We start from the raw sequence: 20,322 nt of genomic DNA, 5'->3' as shown, positions 1-20,322 counted from the left end.
GTATCATATATGCACTTATAATCAATCAGTATCCATACAACAATAACCCCCCCCCCCCCACCCAACCAACATTTTCATAAGGGAATAGAACCATACAAAAGAAATACCCCCCTCCCGCCCTTCCTCCCCCTGGGTGTGTGTGTATTATACCAACAGAAATAAAGAAAAAGACAACTATAATGAATCCACAAAAGATTTACAAGTTAATGATTTATATTTGGCTAATATTTAAATAAAAAAGGAATGGATAACAAATGACCCAACTGATTATTTTTCTTTTTAGTCTAAATGATCTGGAAACATTCATGGAAACAACTAAGGCAGGCCTTACCAAACCCGTGAAAGAAGGCGATTATAATGGATTGGTGGAAGTGATGGGGCACTTAATAAACATGAAGGAGAGACAAACAGCTACAGACAATATGTTTGAGCCATTGGAGCAAACTATTGAACTCCTCAAGACTTATGATTTGGAGATGCCCGAAGAAGTGCATATGAAACTACATGTATGTTTCTTTACATTGCAGAACTATTTATGTAGGAAGTGAGATGGTAGGATCAGATTCAAGATTGTCTAGCTTGAATTTGATTTTTCTCTGCTTCAGGGACTTGGGTCTCTTGTTTTCCTGCTCTAAAGCATTCTCATTCTTTGTTGTCTCTAGGATCTGCCAGAACAGTGGAACCACACCAAGAAGATAGCGTTCCAGGTGAAACAGAGTGTTGCTCCTTTGCAGGCCAATGAGGTCTCTATAATCCGCAGGAAGTTACAGCAGTTTGAGGTACTGTGCTGCCCTATTTTGCCCCTTGGACAATTTGGTATTGTGTTCATATTAAAAGTCTCGTATGTTTCTGTATTGAGAGGCAAGGGAAATATGCCTTGGAATAAGAATTCAAGTCTGGAAAATGACAAAAAAGAAACTAGCTAATAAAACTGGGGGTTCTTGTGAGTAAATAAATGTTTTCTGCATCTTGAGTTTTTTACATGCTAGTGGCATAAAAATGAAGATTGTTATACTTTCAAGTAGGATAACTTTCTTAAAAGATGATAAAGCTTGAAAGGCAATTAAATCCATTAAACATCCTAGGGGGAGGGGGTGGTAGGGGAGTATTTCTGTCGTATGGTTTCATTCCCTTATGAAATATTGGTTGGGTGGGGTTTTTTTTTTAATGTTGTATGGATTTTGATTGACTATAAATGCATACATGATTAATATTATTTGTATAAATACTGTATTGCATTTTTGTTAGCTTTGGAAACTCAATAAAGTTTTTAAACATAAACATGAAACCTTTGTGAAGGCTGTACTGATCGGCCATGTGACCTTTCGCGTATCTTATCATAATGAATCTCCCCAGATTAGACGTTTCAATAAGAGGTGTAAAGCCATTGATGACCAATTACCCTCGGTTCTTTTTTGCTACTATTTTAAAAAATCCTCACCTGGAGTACTGCATCCAGCACTGGTTGCTGTACATGAAGAGAGACACGATACTACTCGAAAGGGTCCAGAGAAGAGCGACTAAAATGGTTAAAGGGTTGGAGGAGTTGCCGTACAGTGAGTGATTAGAGAAACTGGGCCTCTTCTCCCTTGAAAAGAGGAGACATGATCGAAACATTCAAAATACTGAAGGGAATAGACTTAGTCCTCCATCCTCACCAAACTAGAACTATGGACCTCACAATTCAAATTAAAACTGAACACCGAAAAAACCAAAATTTTCCTGGCAAGTCCTAACCATAAACTTACAAACACCTCCCTGAAATTGAACGGCCTAGACTATCCTATCAACCCCACCATAAAAATCCTTGGAGTCCTCCTAGACAGATGCTTGACCTTCGAAGATCATACCAGCGCCCAGGTCAAAAAATGTTTCTACTCCCTCTGGAAACTTCGCACCATTAAACGCTATTTCGACCACCTCTCCTTCCGTCTTCTGGTCCAGTCACTAATCTTAAGTATACTGGACTATTGTAACATCATATACCTGGGATCCTATAAAAACACCATCAAACGCTTAAGAATAGTTCAAAATGCTGCTGTCCGCCTCATCTTCGGCCTAAAAAAATATGACCACGTTAGCCCCTATTACGCTAAACTCCACTGGCTGCCGGTGGAGGCAAGGATCATCTTCAAATTCGCCTGCCTCTGCTTCAAAACCCTAGCAGGCTCTTCCCCAATCTACCTATCCGAGCACCTTGAAATCGCTGGCCCCTCTCGTACACAAAACACCTACCTGTTCTCCTTTCCTTCCCTGAAAGGCTGCCACTACAAGAAATTTCTCGACAGATCCCTCGCATTCCAAGCGGGCAAATGGAACAAATGCCTCACAGCACTCATCTCCAACTCCCCCCCCTACCAAATGTTCAGGAAGACAATCAAAACCTACCTTTTTGATAAATTCCTCTAACTTCTCCCCCCCTCTTCCTTGCCTCCTCCTCGGACCTTGACTTACCTCAGTCTCTCGACTCTTCCAATTCTGTCTGCCACCTAACGGCTTAACAAAATGGATCTCCCTATCCAACTAATCACCCCTTCTTCTTTACCCCTCTTACTTAATGCCTCTGCTCGGCTTTATCGAACGCCGCAGTATATATCACCACTGTATGTAACACTACTGTATGAACTCCGCTATATATATGCAACTTACAACAAATGTAACTTCTCTGCAATAGTAACCGACCTGAAAAAATAACTTCACCGCAAATGTAACGTCACCGAAAATGTAAATGTAGCTATGCCAAAAAAAATGTGTAACCTCGCTGTAATGTACAGTCTCTTCATCTGTTAACCGCATAGAACTTCCATGGTAATGCGGTATACAAAAATAAAGTTATTATTATTATTATAAAGACGGACTGTTCACACTCTCCAAGGTAGGGAGAACGAGAGGGTGCTCTCTAAAGTTGAAAGGGGATAGATTCCGTACAAACGTAAGGAAGTTCTTCACACAGAGAGTGGTGGAGAGCTGGAACGCTCTTCCGGAGTCTGTTGTAGGGGAAAACACTCTCCATGGTTTCAAGTCTAAGCTGGACAAGATCCTGCTAAACTGGGACGTACACAGGTGAGGCTGGTCTCAGTTTAGAGCACTGGTCTTTGACCTGGGGGCCGCCGCGTGAGTAGACTGCTGAGAATGATGGACCACTGGTCTGACCCAGCAGCGGCAATTCTTATGTTTTTAGTGAGATTTTATGTATTATACTGTACTTATAAAAATAAATGTTACATCCGTGAAACATTAAAGGCCTGATTCTCTGACCATACAAACCGATTTTAGGTGGCAGTAGACAATCGGGAAGCATGTTTTCTAAACAATTTCAGGTGAGAAATGACGCCCACATTGTAGGTGTCTGTTGTGGTTCTATGGAGAATAGCCTTACTGGGTCAGACCAATGGTCCATCAAGCCCAGTAGCTGGTTCTCATGGTGGTCAATCCAGGTCACTAGTACCTGGTCAAAACCCAAAGAGTAGCAACATTCCATGTTATTGATCCAGAGCAAGCAGTGGCTTCCCCCATGATGATCACCTACTGTAACATCAGAAACACTTTCCCCATTTGTAAGCACTGAGTCCAGTATGACCCCATCCTGTGTGGGTTCCATTACCAACTGCTGGAACAGTTCTCCTTGTAGAGAATCCAGGATCTCCTTACTTCTAGAAGACCCCGCAATAGGGATACCCCAATCAACATCCGCCATGTTAAAATCACCTATTAGTAAGACTTCCCCTTTTTTAGATATATTCTGAATGTCTACTATTAAATCTCTATCTACTTCTTCCGTCTGTGGAGGCCTGTATATCACTCTACTTTTCACTTCTCTATTACCCTCCAGGTACTTTAGTTAGATTGTGAGCCTTCGGGACAGTAAGGGAATTTTTCAAGTACCTTTCTTATTTCTAATCTTAATGTATATTTTCTGTAAACCGCTTAGAACCTAACGGATGTAGCGGTATATAAGAAATAAATTACATTACATTACATTACAATGTAAATATATTCTCCATTCCCTCTTTCCAAGTTGATCCACAGTGCCTCTTTCTTGCCCTGCAGATCCTGCAATTGTGTGGCTTTAATATGATCTTTAACATATAACGCTACTCCCCCTCCTTTTCTTCCTACCCTGTCTTTCCTGAACAGATTATAGCCCGGTATAACTACATCCCAGTCATGGTTATCTGTGAACCACGTCTCTGTGATCACCACTATATCCAACTCCTCTTCTTCCATTACAGCTTCTAGATCCAGAATCTTGTTTCCCACACTTCGAGCATTAGTATATACTGCTTTCCAGACATTGCCCCCTTTTCCCATCCGTGTAGAGGTGTTCAGTGATTTACATACCTGAGGGCTTATGGGCTTTGATTACCCTGCCCCATCACTTCTAGTTTAAAGCCCTTTTCAGTAGATTAGCCAGTCTGCTGGCGAAGACACTTCTTCCCTTCTTTGATAGATGCACACCATCCCTGCTCAACAACCCTTGGAAAATCATCCCATGGTCCAGGAAGCCAAAACGTTTTTAATGACACCATCCATTCATCTCCAGGATGCAAGCTTTTCTGCCCTGGTCTTTTCCCTCGACAGGGAGGATGGACGAGAATACCACCTGTGCACCTGACTGCTTCACCTCATCTCCCAGAGCCACAAAGTCACTTTTGACATATTTATAGGGGTACCTGACAGTATTGTTAGTGCCAGTCTGGATAAGCAGCATCGGATAGTAGTCATTAGGCTTGATGAGTCTCGGCAAGCTCTCCGTAACATCTTGGATTTTGGCACCAGGCAGCTAGCATACCTCTCGTGACATCATGTCTGGTCTGTACCCTTCAGAAGGGAATTGCCAACTACCACTACCTTACGCCTCCTAGTGGTCACGGATCCAGTAATTTGGGGGATCTCAAGCTTTGGTCCTTCCTCTCCTTGGGATGCTCTCCTCTCCTCCACTTCCAGGACAGCATACTGGTTCTTCAGTTCAAGAGCAGGGGGAGTCACAGTACCAATCTTGCAGTGTTCCGTAATCTGAGTCCAGCTACCTTCCCTCAGCACAGCCTCTTCTTCTCCACTGCTGGAAATCTTTGACACCTCATGGACCATTTCATCAATGTACCTCCCATTCTCACGGATTCTTCTTAGTCTTGCCACCTCCTCTCTCAGTTCTTTTATTTCCTTCATGAGGGATTCAAGCTGAAGACAGCTTGTACATGGAACTACTCCCTCTGCTTGGGTAACATTTTCTTAGAGACATTTGGAGCATTGAGATAAAGCATCAAATTACTGCATCTCAATAGCCACAAATTTGGTCTTGGAGGATGCGATATACAATGTCGGCATCTATGAGACAAACTTGTTTTTTTCTTTTACATAGAGCTTTCTGGACCTCTGTTTGTTTACAAAAATTAGATAGCTCTAAGTCTAATAGGTGTTGGCATTGTAATCTCGAAGCGGGGACTTTAGATCATTTATTGTTCTACTGTCCATTCATTTTGGCTTTTTGGAAATCGATTTGGGGCCAAATAAATTGTTTGTTGGAAAATCCTGTGGCTCTATCCTATGATACTATATTATTTGGAATGTCAATGAGGAAGAAAAGTCAAATATCTTCAAAAAGTAACAAGCTCTTACTAATTATGACAGGAGTCGCCATTCAACAGATTACATATAATTGGAAAAATTGGAGTAGATTAAATTACAGTTTCTGGTGGAATTCTCTGTATCATATATATAAGATGGAAAGAATGTTAGCCACACAGAAAGGAAATTTTAATAAATTTCAGGAGGTTTGGGGACATTAATAAATTATTGTAATGAGTAAATTTCATTTTTCCCTTATTGGTACAATTATAAAGTGAGGGGTGGGGGGAGGGATTTCTTATCTTGTATTAAATGTTTAGTTTAATAGAACAGATTATATATAATATATTACATGATATATAGAATTACATATGAAATAATAGGGATGGAAGGGAGGGTTTTAATATTATTAATATAAATTGATTATGATAGACAATCAAGTGATATTGTATAAGTTCAAATGTTATTTTCTGACGCACTTGTTGTAAGATGTAAAAATGAATAAAGAATTTAAAACCTAAATTATTTTTTTTTTCAAATTCTTTATTCATTTTTCCATCTTACATCAAGAACACAATATTACATCATTTAAACCTTAGAAACATCTCTTGTACTTCTTTTAACATCATCTTAAAAACATACATTTATACCCTCCCCTCCCACCCTTCCCACAAATATTTTAATATATGTATATATTTTCTAAATTCTTTATTCATTTTTTCATCTTACAACAAGTACACAATATTACATCATTTAAAACTTTTACACATCACTTGAATTTCTTTCTATTGTCATCGTAAATACATAAATTAATTCCCTCCCCACCCACCCTTCCCTCAAATATTTCAATCAAAAATATCATATAAATATTGCATTCTTATCTATTGATTAACCTTTAAATAGAACTTTATACCATCCCCCCTCCCCCCTATGTATAAATATACTGTCAGTGGAAAATAATGTCTAATCATTACAATAATTAGCCAATGGCCCCCAGATCTTTTAAAAATTATTATAATTCCATTTTGTAAATGTGGCACAACGAATTCCACCAGAATATATAGCTAAGATTATTGTAATTTTTCCAATTACTGGTAATATGTTGCATGGCGACTCCTGTCATAATCAATAGAAGTTTGTTATTGCTTGATGAAATTTGACTTTTTGTTCTCATTGACATACTGAACAGAATTGTATCATATGATAATGCTGCATGGTTTTCTAATAAAAATTTATTTGAGACCAAATTGATTTCCAAAAGGCCATGATACAGGGACAATAATAATAATAATAAAATATTAAAATATGCGTTTTCAGTTGCGGAGGGGAGTTAGACAAGGTTGTCCTTTATCTCCATTGCTATTTGATATTGTATTAGAACCCTTATTGTTAGCTATTCAACAAGCAAAGGGGATACAGGATATTCCGTATTCTGATATGGAATATAAGATCTCAGCATATGCAGATGATATTCTGCTTTATTTGAGAAATCCAGAGACTACTATTCCGTGTTTGTTGGAAATGATTGATACATTTGGTAAATTTTCAGGTTATAAAATTAATTGGAATAAATCAGAGATTTTACCTTTAAATGTCTATTGTTTGAAAGAACTGTTTGATTCTTTTCCATTCTTATGGAAAGAGGATGGATTTAAATATTTAGGTATTCAAATTAAAAATACAATTGACGACACAGTGAAAGAAAATGAAAAATTTGTATTGAAGAGAGTTACAGAGTTATGTGAGCAATGGAATCCTTTACATCTTTCTTGGTGGGGGAGAGTTCAAACTATTAAAATGACGATTTTGCCTATGGTTTGTTATCAAATGAATATGATACCAATTTTTTTTCAAGGGTCCTTTTATAAAAAGCTTAATGGTATTCTTACGAAATTTCTTTGGCTTGGTAAAATGCCTAGAATTGCTTTAGTGTCCTTGCAAAAGCCAATTGAGGAGGGCTGAGTAAATTTTCCAAATTTTTATAGGTACCATCAAGCCTATATTTTACATCAGGGTATGTATTGGATCCTCCCAGAACTCATAGATAATGCACCAGATTGGTTGTATTTGGCATGGCGCCTCTTGTTTCCTTTGAATTTAGTTCATGTACCAAGTATTAACATGCCTAGGAGATATAGGGAGAACAAAATTTTAATGGATACTTGGAAAACGTTGAGATATACTAGTAACTTAACATCTATTCCAATTAATAAATCAACTACCGTATTTTCACGCATATAACGCGCGCGTTATACGCGTTTTTACCTACCGCGCATACCCCTCGCGCGTTATATGCGTGAGCGCGGTATACAAAAGTTTTAAAACATAGTTCCCACCCCGCCCGACGCCCGATTCACCCCCCCCAGCAGGACCGCTCGCACCCCCACCCCGAACGACCGCTGCACGCGCTCCCACCCGCACCCGCATCCACGATCGGAGCAAGAGGGAGCCCAAGCCCTCTTGCCCGGCCGACTCCCCGACGTCCGATACATCCCCCCCCCCCGGCAGGACCACTCGCACCCCCACCCCGAACGACCGCTCGCACGCGCTCCCACCCGCACCCGCATCCACGATCGGAGCAAGAGGGAGCCCAAGCCCTCTTGCCCGGCCGACTCCCCGACGTCCGATACATCCCCCCCCCCCGGCAGGACCACTCGCACCCCCACCCCGAAGGACCGCCGACTTCCCGACAATATCGGGCCAGAAGGGAGCCCAAACCCTCCTGGCCACGGCGACCCCCTAACCCCACCCCGCACTACATTACGGGCAGGAGGGATCCCAGGCCCTCCTGCCCTCGACGCAAACCCCCCTCCCCCCCAAAGACCGCCCCCCCCAAGAACCTCCGACCGCCCCCCAGCCGACCCGCGATCCCCCTGGCGACCCCCCCACCCCCCTTCCCCGTACCTTTGGTAGTTGGCCGGACAGACGGGAGCCAAACCCGCCTGTCCGGCAGGCAGCCAACGAAGGAATGAGGCCGGATTGACCCATCCATCCTAAAGCTCCGCCTACTGGTGGGGCCTAAGGCGCGTGGGCCAATCAGAATAGGCCCTGGAGCCTTAGGTCCCACCTGGGGGCGCAGCCTGAGGCACATGGGCCCAACCCGACCATGTGCCTCAGGCCGCGCCCCCAGGTGGGACCTAAGGCTCCAGGGCCTATTCTGATTGGCCCACGCGCCTTAGGCCCCACCAGTAGGCGGAGCTTTAGGATGGATGGGCCAATCCGGCCTCATTCCTTCGTTGGCTGCCTGCCGGACAGGCGGGTTTGGCTCCCGTCTGTCCGGCCAACTACCAAAGGTACGGGGAAGGGGGGTGGGGGGGTCGTGGGGGTCGCCAGGGGGGTCGCGGGTCGGCTGGGGGAGCGGTCGGAGGTTCTTGGGGGGGGCGGTCGTTGGGGGGGAGGGGGGTTTGCGTCGAGGGCAGGAGGGCCTGGGATCCCTCCTGCCCGTAATGTAGTGCGGGGTGGGGTTAGGGGGTCGCCGTGGCCAGGAGGGTTTGGGCTCCCTTCTGGCCCAACTACCAAAGGTACGGGGAAGGGGGGTGGGGGGGTCGTGGGGGTCGCCAGGGGGGGGGTCGCGGGTCGGCTGGGGGGGCGGTCGGAGGTTCTTGGGGGGGGGGCAGTCGTTGGGGGGAGGGGGGTTTGCGTCGAGGGCAGGAGGGCCTGGGATCCCTCCTGCCCGTAATGTAGTGCGGGGTGGGGTTAGGGGGTCGCCGTGGCCAGGAGGATTTGGGCTCCCTCCTGGCCCGATATTGTTGGGGAGTCGGCGGTCCTTCGGGGGGAGGGATGTATCGGACGTCGGGGGGGGGGGGGCATCAGGCTTTCAGGATGGGGACAGACCTTCAAGGGGGGACAGTGCACGGAAGTCAGGGGGGGTGAACGGAGAGTCGGAAAGTCAGGGCGGGCGAAAGGAGCGTCGGGCAGCATGCGCGGTATACCCGTGAGCGCGGTATACCAAAGTTTTTGTACATATCATCGTGATTTCTGCGCGCTATACCCGTGTGCGCGTTTTATACGGGTGCGCGTTATTTGCGTGAAAATACGGTAATCAATCCTTATGGATAAACTCCAAGATTAAAATCGGCGGATACCAAGTCCTCTGGAAGTACTGGATAATAGCAGGCATTCGAACTCTGAATAATGTTATTTCAGATGGTAAACTGCTTGAATTTTCACAACTGCAACATAGATTTGGTCTTAATAAATCACAAAGTTTTAAGTGGTTACAGTTGAAGCAGGCTATTCAGGTGGGGTTCCCTGAATGGAAAACTCTTAACAGTCAATATAGTCTGGAGTTTCTATGCTTCCAAGCAGACTTCCTAGGACATCAAGCCACATTGTGATATAAATTATTATCTGGATACATGAATAAAAAACTAAAATGTGGTCTTAGAGACATTTGGAACATTGAGATTAAGCATCAGATTTCTGCATCTCAATGGCCACGAATTTGGTCTTGGAGGATGAGATCTACAGTGTCAGCATCTATGAGGCAAACTTGTTTGTTTTTTTTTGTTGCATAGAGCGTTTTGGACCCCTGTTCGTTTACAAAAATTAGATAGCTCTAAGTCCAATAAATGCTGGCACTGTAATCTGGAACCAGGGACATTAGATCATCTACTTTATTATTTGTCCCTATATTAAGTTATTTTGGAATCAATCTGGACTCAAGTAAATTCTTTATTGGAAAACCATGTTGCACTTTCCTATGATACTATTTTATTTGGAATGGCTATGAGGAAGAAGAGTCAAATATCGTCATATAATAAACTTTTATTAGTCATGACAGGGGTTGCCATTCAACATATTACCAACAATTGGAAAAATTACAAGAATCTTAATTACACATTCTGGTGGAATTCGTTATGCCATATTTTTAAGATGGAAAGAGCAATAGCGATACAAAAAGAAACATATAATAACTTTGTAAAGATATGGGGGCCATTGGCAAAGTATTGTGATGAATAGACATCAATTCTTTTCTTTTCCTTTTCTTTTTTAGATCTATTTAGCACACTCAAGGGGGAGGGTGGATATTGGAGTGTAAGTTAATAAGATATGTTATCATATGTTATATAATATAGTACACTCTATTTTAGTTGAAAATGTGATGAAGGGTGGGTGGGTGAGTGGGTGGGTTTTTTTTTGTTTTCTACACTATTAGATCTTATGTGTTAGATATTATGGTGCTATATTGGACTTACTTGTATGATATATTTTTGTGCACTTGTTTGATTTGAAAATGAATAAAGATTTAAAAAAAAAATATATATATATATATAAAATATATATATATATATATATTTTTTTATAAATCTTTATTCATTTTTGATTCTTACATCAAGTGAATTATAAATAATAAAACAATTTTCACAAATCACTTGTATTTACAATCAAATATTCTTATAAGATAAAATAAATACCCCCCTTTTTATCAATTTTCCCCAACCCAACCCAAATATAAACTACCCATGTGCTTAAGATATCTGATCATTAGAGTAAATAATCAATGGTCCCCATATTTTTTTAAAATTATGAAAATTCCCTTGTTGTAACGCTATCATCTTTTCCATCTTATATATGTGGCAAACTGAATTCCACCAAAATGTATAATTTAACTTAGTATAATCTTTCCAATTTTGAGTAATTTGTTGCATGGCGACCCCTGTCAATATTAATAATAACTTGTTATTATTTGCAGAAATCGGACTCTGAATTCTCATTGCTGTACCAAATAATATAGTGTCATAAGAGAGTCCTACATGATTTTCTAATAATTAATTAATTTAATATTTTAAAACCTAAATTATTTGTGCAAACACACCACCAATAAATTTTTTGTAAATAATTTTATAAGGGGGTGCTGTAACTGAAAGGGTGCTGTAACTGAAAAGATGTCAGGGCATGAGGGGGCGTGTGCTGGACAAGATGGCCGCGAGTAGCTGGCGTTGAGCACTCACGCAGGCTCTGAGCTGTTAGTTTTTACCTGATGGTTAAATGAAAGTCTAAGCTCTGGGTTTTCCCGGAGGAATCTTCGGTGGCAGCTGCGGGCTTGATGGATGCTTTCCTCCAGCGTGGGGCTGGAACGAGTCATCCGGAGTTTTCTTCGGCAGGGAGAGACGCGCTGGCTGAGGCGTCAGATCCCTCCCTCGAAGTAACATCGTTGTCTCCGGAGGAGCGGAGTCCTCCGAGTCGCCCGGGGGCGTCAGACCAGCAAATGGAGGTCGGAGCGCCCCAGGGTGTTTCCTCACCAGCGCAGCCGAGATCGGGAGACGTCTCGGTGGGCGGTGAAGGGAAGCCAAGTGGATTATCTGAGCACTTGGAGAAATTGAAACTGCAAATTCCTCAGGATTTCTTGAAATTGAATGTATCTCCAGCTGAGGTTTCAGGTAACTTATTTGCAACAGAGGGTCAGGGGTCTGAACTAGTTCCCATGCAGAGGCCCAAAGTTTTCACTATGGAAACATTATGGGAAGCAATATCTACATTACAACTCTCTTTAGGATCTCAAATGCAGCAACTTACCACAAGATATACAACTGTTGTTTCTGAAAATATGGAATTGAAAAATAGACTATCTAGTGTGGAAACAAAAGTGGATGGACATGAGACCAGAATAAAATCTGTGGAGTCCCAGGCCTCGGTGTGGGTCAGGGATAGTGGAAATCTTAATTTTAAAGTTGAAATGCTGGAAAACATGACCAGAAGATGTAATCTTCGGATTATAAATTTTCCAAAACTTTCAACTATTTCTCCACAAGATATGTTTAAGAAATACCTGAAAGAGATTTTGAAAGTGCCCAAAACTTCTTATCCACCCCTCACTAAAATATATTATTTGCCAACTAGGACTTTGGGTCAGGAACCAGGCCAGCAGAATTTGTCTGCTGATAGTTTGGACCTAACAAATTTCCTTGAGAGGTCGGATAATGAACCACCGGCAACTGCGACGCTGCTAGTACAGTTTGCTATAGACTCTGACAGAGAATGGATGCTTAAGATGTTTTTTAAGTTTAAGGATATACCATTTATGACAAAAACTGTGAGAATGTATCCTGATGTGTCAAGATTGACCCAAAAGAGAAGAAAACAGTTTCTCATTTTGAGACCGAGGGTCATACAGTTGGGTGCTGCGTTCGTACTCAGATACCCCTGTAAATGTATGATGGTCTATCAGGGGAATAGACATGTTTATTTTGAACCTCAGCAGTTGATAAAATTTATTTCTGCAAAAGAGCAAAGTTAATATTCCTGAGAGAATTGTAGTTACAACCCGCTTAGTTTTATTAGGTTCCTTGCTCCTACCCAATACCATCTGTATTTTCTTTGTAATGTTTGATTGAAAATTCAGCGCAAGTAGCTTTCTCCCCCTTTATTGAGGTCTAATTTTTCCAATCCAGTATATTTAGAATTATAAGGGAAAATTTTTCCTATTGTACTGCACTATTGTTTTGTTTATTTTCTTTTTTTGCTATTTTAATTTACCTTTTTGATTATTATGTAACAATGGTTGAGACTGGTATTGGAATATTTCTTTGAATTGACTGTTTATTATGTCAAACTATAAAATTAAATAAAGAATTAAAAAAAAAAAATAATAATAATAATAATTTTATAAGAAAGACTTATCTTAAAGTAAGTCATGGGAGTGCCTCCACCAACATGTCATGTTTCAGTTTTTCTCAGGGTTAAGTCTCCCAGCATAATATTAGCAGGAGATTCTCATGTCGCACTCCATAGGCTCTCATAAATACATTAGACAATTAGGGAGGGAGCTTCCTTTGAAGTTAGAAGCAGATATGGAGCCTAGAGCTGAGAGTTAGAGGCATTGGATTATGATGAACCTCCCAAAGAGCTTCTGAAATTGCCTTTTGATCCTCTATTTAAAGAAATTCTGCACAAAACAACAAAAACATTTCAGAATTTGAGCAGTATATTCTACCAACTCAAGTCCCTGAATTTAAACATCTAACACATGCTTTATCTCAAACAAGAAATTACTTTCAAGTTAACATCTAAAGCAGGGGTGCCCACACTTTATGGGCTTGTGAGCTACTTTTATAATGACTAAGTCAAAATGATCTACCAACAATAAAATTAAAAAAAAACACAAAGCACACTGAAAGGCAGAGAAAATGTTAATTATTCATATTCCGGGTTTTTTCAAAGAGGTCAAGGCAGATGACTCTATGCAATGTCACCTCAGTAACAAAATACAAAAATAGACAAATACACCCCCTCCTTTTTTACTAAACCACAATAGTAGGTTTTAGCACAGGGAGTTACGCTGAATGCCTTGCACTGCTCTCAATGCTCATAGGCTCCCTGCGCTAAAAATGCTATTGCGATTTAGTAAAAGGGAGCCATAGTGCAAAATATAGACAGCAGATATAAATTCTTAAAACCGACACATTTTGATCACTAAATTGAAAATAAAATCATTTTTCCTACCTTTGCTGTTTGGTGATTTCATGAGTCTCTGTTTGCACTTTCTTCTTCTGACTGTGCATCCAATCTTTCTTCCTTTCTTTCAGCCTCCTGTATGTTTCCTCTCCTCCAGACCTCATTCTCTCCCCCAACTTTTTCTTTCTGTCTCCCTGTTCCCCTTTCTTTCTGTCTTCCTGTCTGCCCCCTTTCTTTCTTTCTCCGTGCCCTCCCCCAAGCCACTCGGTTTGCTGCCACCGCCATCGGGGAACAGCCCCCAAGCCACCGCCGTCCCAAGCTTTCCCTGCAGAAGCGTCGCGCTGACCAGCATTCCGCTCCCTGACGTCAATTCTGACGTAGGAGAGGAAGTTCTGGGCCAACAAGGCATTTCTCCTCATTTCATCCAGCCTGAGCCCCATCTCTCCTTGATCCAGCATTTCCCTTCTGTGTCTGTCAGAATTACCATTCCACCTATTTTCCAGCATCACCCTTCTTTGTGTCCATCTCACCTATATCCCTATCTCACCACTTTTTCAGAATCTTCATTTGTCTCTGTCCTTGTCTTTACCCCATGTTCACCATTTGCCCTTTCAATGTCTTTATCTCCCCCCCCACACTTTTTCAACATTACTTCTATGTCTCTATTTCACCTCCTCTTCATGTCCCCTCTGTATCTCTATCCTTATTCAGTAGGTCCTGCTTACCCTTTCTCTTTTTTGTGTCACTATCTCCATTTTCAGCTTTCCCCCCTTTTCCTTTGTTACTGCACCCTGTAGCCAGAATCTTTCCACCCTCCCTCCACTCCGGCCCAGCCCAGTATGAAATATTTCCTTTTGTTTCCTCCCCTCTCTCTTTCTCTCTCTCTTCTCCTCCCTCACCCACAAGTCCTGCATCTGGCCCTCTCCCTTCTACCTGCACCTGGCAACGCCCCCCCTGCTCCGCGGCTCTCTTAAGCAACTCGTCAGCAGCGGTGATCAAGACAAGCTGCTGACATCGAGGCCTTCCCTCTACGAGTCCCGCCTTTGTGGAAAAAGGAAGTTGAAACAAGCTGGACTCGCAGAGGGTAGGCCCCGACGTCAGAAGCTTGTGTTGATCGCTGCTGCTGAGTTGCTGAAGAGAGCCGCGGAGCAGGGGGTGTGGCCAGAAGCAGGTAGAAGGGAGAGGGAGATAGGATGGCTGTAGAAGCTCCAGAGCATGACACCGACCCCGGCCAGGATGATTTCTTTTTCAGGCTGCTGCTGCCGCTGCCACGCTCCCCCCCCCCCCCGAAATGACAGAAACAGCCTAAAGTGGATGCCCGGCGTCGGCGTCTTTGACGTCGGGGAGAGGAAGGCTGATAGGCTCAGTAGATCAGGACGGCAACACGAGTCTATCACAGAGCCCAGGATGGGCTCTGCGATCGACTCATGTTGCCTTCCTGAGCTACCGGTCGATCGCGATCGACGTGTTGGGCACCCCTGATCTAGAGCCTCATTTCTGGCCATAGCAATGAGACGTTTGGCATGGCTATGAGTTTCAGATATGGATCTTAATTTCCAAAACAGATTAACAAATATTCCACATGTGTTGGAGAGGAACTTTTTGGTGAAAAAGTAGAATCAGCTACACAAAAATTGACAAAGCATGAGCAAAATTGAAATACTCTTACTGAAACTAAGAGATCTCAATCTTAACAGACCTACTCAAATTTATGTGGATTGCTTTATTGTACTTTTGGAACTTTGACATAATAAAGTCAATTTCAGGAATATCGTCACTCCACAATGTTCTTTTTGGTTTCTTCTGGACTTTTTTCTCTGTGGATATCTTGGGATCAGTTTTCTTTGGTTTTGGACTCCCCAGCTGTACCTAAAGGGATAGAGGGAGAGAGTTGGCTACTATGAAGAAAATAAATTTTGTAACACTGTTTGGCCAAAATGACCATCTTGACTAGACTAAGCATCTAGACAGTAATGAGATGTGAATGTATGAATTGAGGAACAAGTAGCTGCTTTGCAAATCTCATTAATAGGAGTAGAACATAAGAGAGCTACTGAGGTCGACATTGCTTGAACTTTGTGTGCTGTAACACGTCTCTCAAGGTGCAGCCCAGCCTCAGTTTAGCAGAAGGAAATACCTCAGCCCTGCACAACATATTGCTTATGACATAGTACTTGACAGGAATGCTTTGTCTTTGGAGAATGTGTTCCCATTGCTAGTCTAAGTGAACTGCATTACAAAGCATTCTGACATTTGCTTTCATATTTTTTCTAGGTCAGACAACTTGAATTTCGAGAGCAGTTCAGAGAGAGTGCTCCATTTGTCTATGACCACCCAGTTCCATATAAAGACTTGGATTTGGTAACCTATCTTTTATTGTTCATTAAATTTGATAGATATTAACATGACATTCTTCTAGGTTATCTATGTAGCATTGCAGATATCGGGGTTCTTTCTTTTTCTAATTTCTTTTGATTGTTGAGTCTAAAAAGATGACTTCAGTGAACTTATCCTGCTTAGGAGCTAAGGAGTTGAAGGTTTTGTCAGTCTTCAATTCCATAACCCTTATTTGTCTTGTTTGTCTGTTTTAATTAGATTATATGTATAAGAATATCAAGTGTTGTATATCTTATTTGTATTGTATTGTTATAATGTTTATCACTTGTTTGTCAGTTTTAAAATGAATAAAGAATTATTTTAAAAAAAATAGATTGAAAGCTCTATTGAGCAGAGATTGTCTCTTACATAGAAACATAGAAGATGACGGCAGAAAAGGGCTACAGCCCATCAAGTCTGCCCACTCTGCTTACCCACCCCCTGTCTATGCCCTAATGACCCAATTTCCTTATCTTTTTTTTTTTTTCCAAAAATGTTTATTAAAAATTTTTTTTTAAGCAGAAAGTACAAAGTGAAACACCATCATAACAACACAAATCACACAAAACCAGACGTCATGACCCCTCGTCTAGACACATATCTTCTAGCTATATACAAAGATCAGCACACAAAAAAAAGAAAGGAAAAAGCATGACCAGAAGCAATACTCTTCCTATGGTGAAACAACCCAAGCCTCAAAATTCCCCCTGGGGGGAAAACCCCGGAAAAGGAATATTAAGTAGACAACATTCCATCAAGATCGGAATATGCTTCCCCACAATTTGGACCAATATCTGCCCCACCATATTCCAATAGTCCTTAACCTTAGGGCAGGACCACCAAATATGCTGAAAAGAACCCACCTGTCCACACCCCCTCCAACAGAGATCCGAAAGAGCAACCCCAAAAGAAACTAATTTCACTGGTGTCAAATACCAATGATAATAAAGTTTATACCCGTTTTCCAAAAGAATAGAAGTGAGAGGCAAAGAAAAAAGACTTCGATAACAAGAACCCCACTCCTTGTCATCCAAAACTTCCAATTTCCCTCTCCCTTATAGAGCGATAACTGTCCTCTGGATCTTCCCGCAATAATAAAGCCTGATATAAGCGAGAAATCCCTCCCCGCCCAATCCCTTTCTGCAATGCCACTTCCAATTTTATATCCCCCAAGAGCAAGTCCCAATATGCCTGTTTATATAAAAAGGTGCTCAATTGCGCAAATGTGCTCAAGCCCATACTCATCCTGTAGTTGAGCAAAAGGAAGCAAAGCTCCATCCTGCCAAATTTGACCAACTGTACGCAACCCTGCTCGGACCCACTGATGCCGGATAGGGTCCACTCCCCCTGGTACAAAGCCCTCTAATAAACTTATAGGAGACAATGAAAAATGTCTACGCTCCGGAAACATTTTCCGCCTCAACTGATACCAAGTATTTAAAACCACTCTCAAAAAAGGATTGTCTACCTTCAAATGTGCCCTCAAGATGGAAACTGGGGCCCACGGAAATCTCCACAGCGAGATATCAGGCAAACAAGCCTGTTCCAAATACATCCAGAGACGATCTTCATAGCCAATCCATGCAGCCACTGCTTGTAATAAAGCCGCCTGATAATAAAGGTGGAAATTGGGAACTCCCATCCCTCCCTGCTGTTTACGCTGATATAAAAGGGCTCGCCGTACCTGCGGAGGTTTACGTTTCCAAATGTAAGCAAATACTTTACGATTCAATATGCAAAAATATCCCATCTGTATCACTATAGGTAAAGCCATAAAAAGAAATAAAAGCTTCGGAAGCAACATCTTAACAGCTGCTATGCGGCCCATCCACCCAATGGTCATACCTTCCCATCTATCCAAATCTTGAAAGAGTCGTTGCTGCAGTGGAGGGAAATTGACCGTAAATAACGAGTCAGGGCTAGCTGTCAGCTGCACCCCCAAGTACTTGAGAGATCTCTTCGCCCAACAGAAAGCAAATTGACCCTGAAGCTGCTGAACCTGTACAGATGAGAGATTAATATTAAGAATTTCAGACTTATCCATATTTACCTGAAAACCAGAAACCCGCCCATAATCTTCCAGAGCCTGAATCAAATATGGTAAGGAATCCCTAGGATTCCGCAAAAACAAAAGAACATCATCCGCAAACAGCAAAATCTTGTAAGACCCCGGTTGTCTACTTCCAACCCCTGAATATGGCCATGCTGCCAAATCAAACCTGCAAAAGGTTCCATAGCCAAAGCAAACAGCAATGGCGATAAAGGGCAACCCTGCCTTGTTCCCCGACCCAGTTCCACTGTACTAGCACCCATAACCGCTCAGAATGCCAAAGAACCCCACCTGCACCATCCCCAGAGGACTCCCCATTCCACATCAGCCACCTAAAAACATGACGACTTCCATTATTCCCTCCCCACCCTTCCCCTCCTCCTCCCATCCCTCAAAGCCCCCAAACACCATACCCAGGCCTATCCCCAACTGAAAGACCAAGGTCCAAGGAAGAAGAAAGAGCTACCGCAAACCCCTCTCATATAATACCCAAGATTCCCAACACTCCCAAACATCCACATCCAACCCCTTCCCAATGCACCCCCTCCTCCAAAAGCAGATTAACCCAGCAACAACACAATCGCAAATCAAACCCCAACAGGAGGATCCCCAAATGAAACCACTCTCCACCAACCCAACGCACATGAAAAATCCCAGGACAGTCCCCCAACAAAACCCCCTCCCACCAGCATAACAGACCCAAAACATTACATAAACTCTCTCCCCATCAAACCCTCATATCAAAAATGAACAGAACCTCAGAAATAAACCAGTCCCCAATCACAGCTCCAGGACCCCATCAATAGTCCAAAAAAAAAAAAAAAAAAGGGAGAACATCCAAATCCAGCCTCCTCATGACCAAACAAAAAGAAGCAAAAAGTGTCAGGGTCCCATACCCGAACTAGCCGCTGCACCCGGTGAATTCCTAGTGAGGCGATCCCCTATCCGGGCCACCCGTTGCCAGCGGGGTCGCTGGGGACGTTCTCCTGACACAGGCGCCTGTCCAGGCCGACTACTGGATGATGGTACCTCTCCAGAGAACTGAACAGAAGGGAAAATCTGAGCTGCATCCTCCAATGATCGCACTGTACGTAATCTTCCTTCCAGATAGAACAGCAACGCAAAAGGATATCGCCAACGATATTTGATAGATCGCTCCCGCAAATAGCGAAGTACTGGACGTAACTCCGCTCGCCGTCTCAAGGTCACTGCAGCCAAATCTTGATATAACTCAATGTCAAAGGAATCCAATTTCAGATTAGGCTGCGCCCGTGCTGCTTGCATGACCGCCTCTTTAGTTTTAAAGTTCGCAAAGCAGGCTATTATGTCACGGGGTTTGTTCCCCCTGGGGGCCATCAATGCTCTATGTGCCCATTCCAGATGAATAGCATCAGGAGCCATGACCACCGTATTTGACGACAGGAGCATGCTGGCCACCTACTGCACCACTCTCTCACTATTAGCATGTTCCGCCATCTCCGGCACACCCCGAATCCGCAAGTTAGAGCGCCGCCCACGATTCTCCAAGTCCTCCAACTTGTCAAGTATAAAAGTATGGTGAGCAAGTAGATCTTTAGTTTTAGTATCCAATTCCAGCAAATGCTCCTGATGTTGTTCAAGGCCCTCCTCCGTCTCAGCCACCCTATGCCTCAACTCCGCAATCTCACCTCTCAGGTCTGTTGCCAGGGTCGACAGTTCTGTACGAACAGATTTAATATCAGTATGAATGTCCTGGAGCATTAACTTTAATTCTGCCAAAGACTCCACCGCCGAGGGCCGCCCCGCCTCTCCAGCTGTTACAGAGAGTACCTCTATGGGCCCCGCTGCACTCTCTTCCTCCGCAGCCGCCATTTTGTGCACACCCCCGCCATTCGGGAGAAAAGAGTAATCCTGCAAAGTTCTCTTCGGCTGCCCCGCCATCAACAAAGAGG

The 20,322-nt window shown here is 42.8% G+C and overlaps 1 protein-coding gene across 2 annotated transcripts in view; it reads left to right on the top strand.

Moving 5' to 3' along the window:
* Positions 1-20,322, top strand: part of DNAH17 (dynein axonemal heavy chain 17) — a 954,442-nt gene that overhangs the window by 280,136 nt on the left and 653,984 nt on the right. For both annotated transcript variants that reach the window (XM_033960179.1, XM_033960181.1), the window contains 3 exons: positions 284-506; positions 663-779; positions 16,240-16,326. In XM_033960179.1, coding sequence (XP_033816070.1) covers positions 284-506; positions 663-779; positions 16,240-16,326 — 427 coding nt within the window. The remainder of the gene's footprint in view (positions 1-283; positions 507-662; positions 780-16,239; positions 16,327-20,322) is intronic.

Source organism: Geotrypetes seraphini, chromosome 10, assembly GCF_902459505.1.
Source record: "Geotrypetes seraphini chromosome 10, aGeoSer1.1, whole genome shotgun sequence".
In the NCBI taxonomy this organism is placed as follows: domain Eukaryota; kingdom Metazoa; phylum Chordata; class Amphibia; order Gymnophiona; family Dermophiidae; genus Geotrypetes; species Geotrypetes seraphini.
The sequence above is the reverse complement of the archived record's forward strand: the minus strand, read 5'-3'. Positions and strand labels throughout refer to the sequence as shown.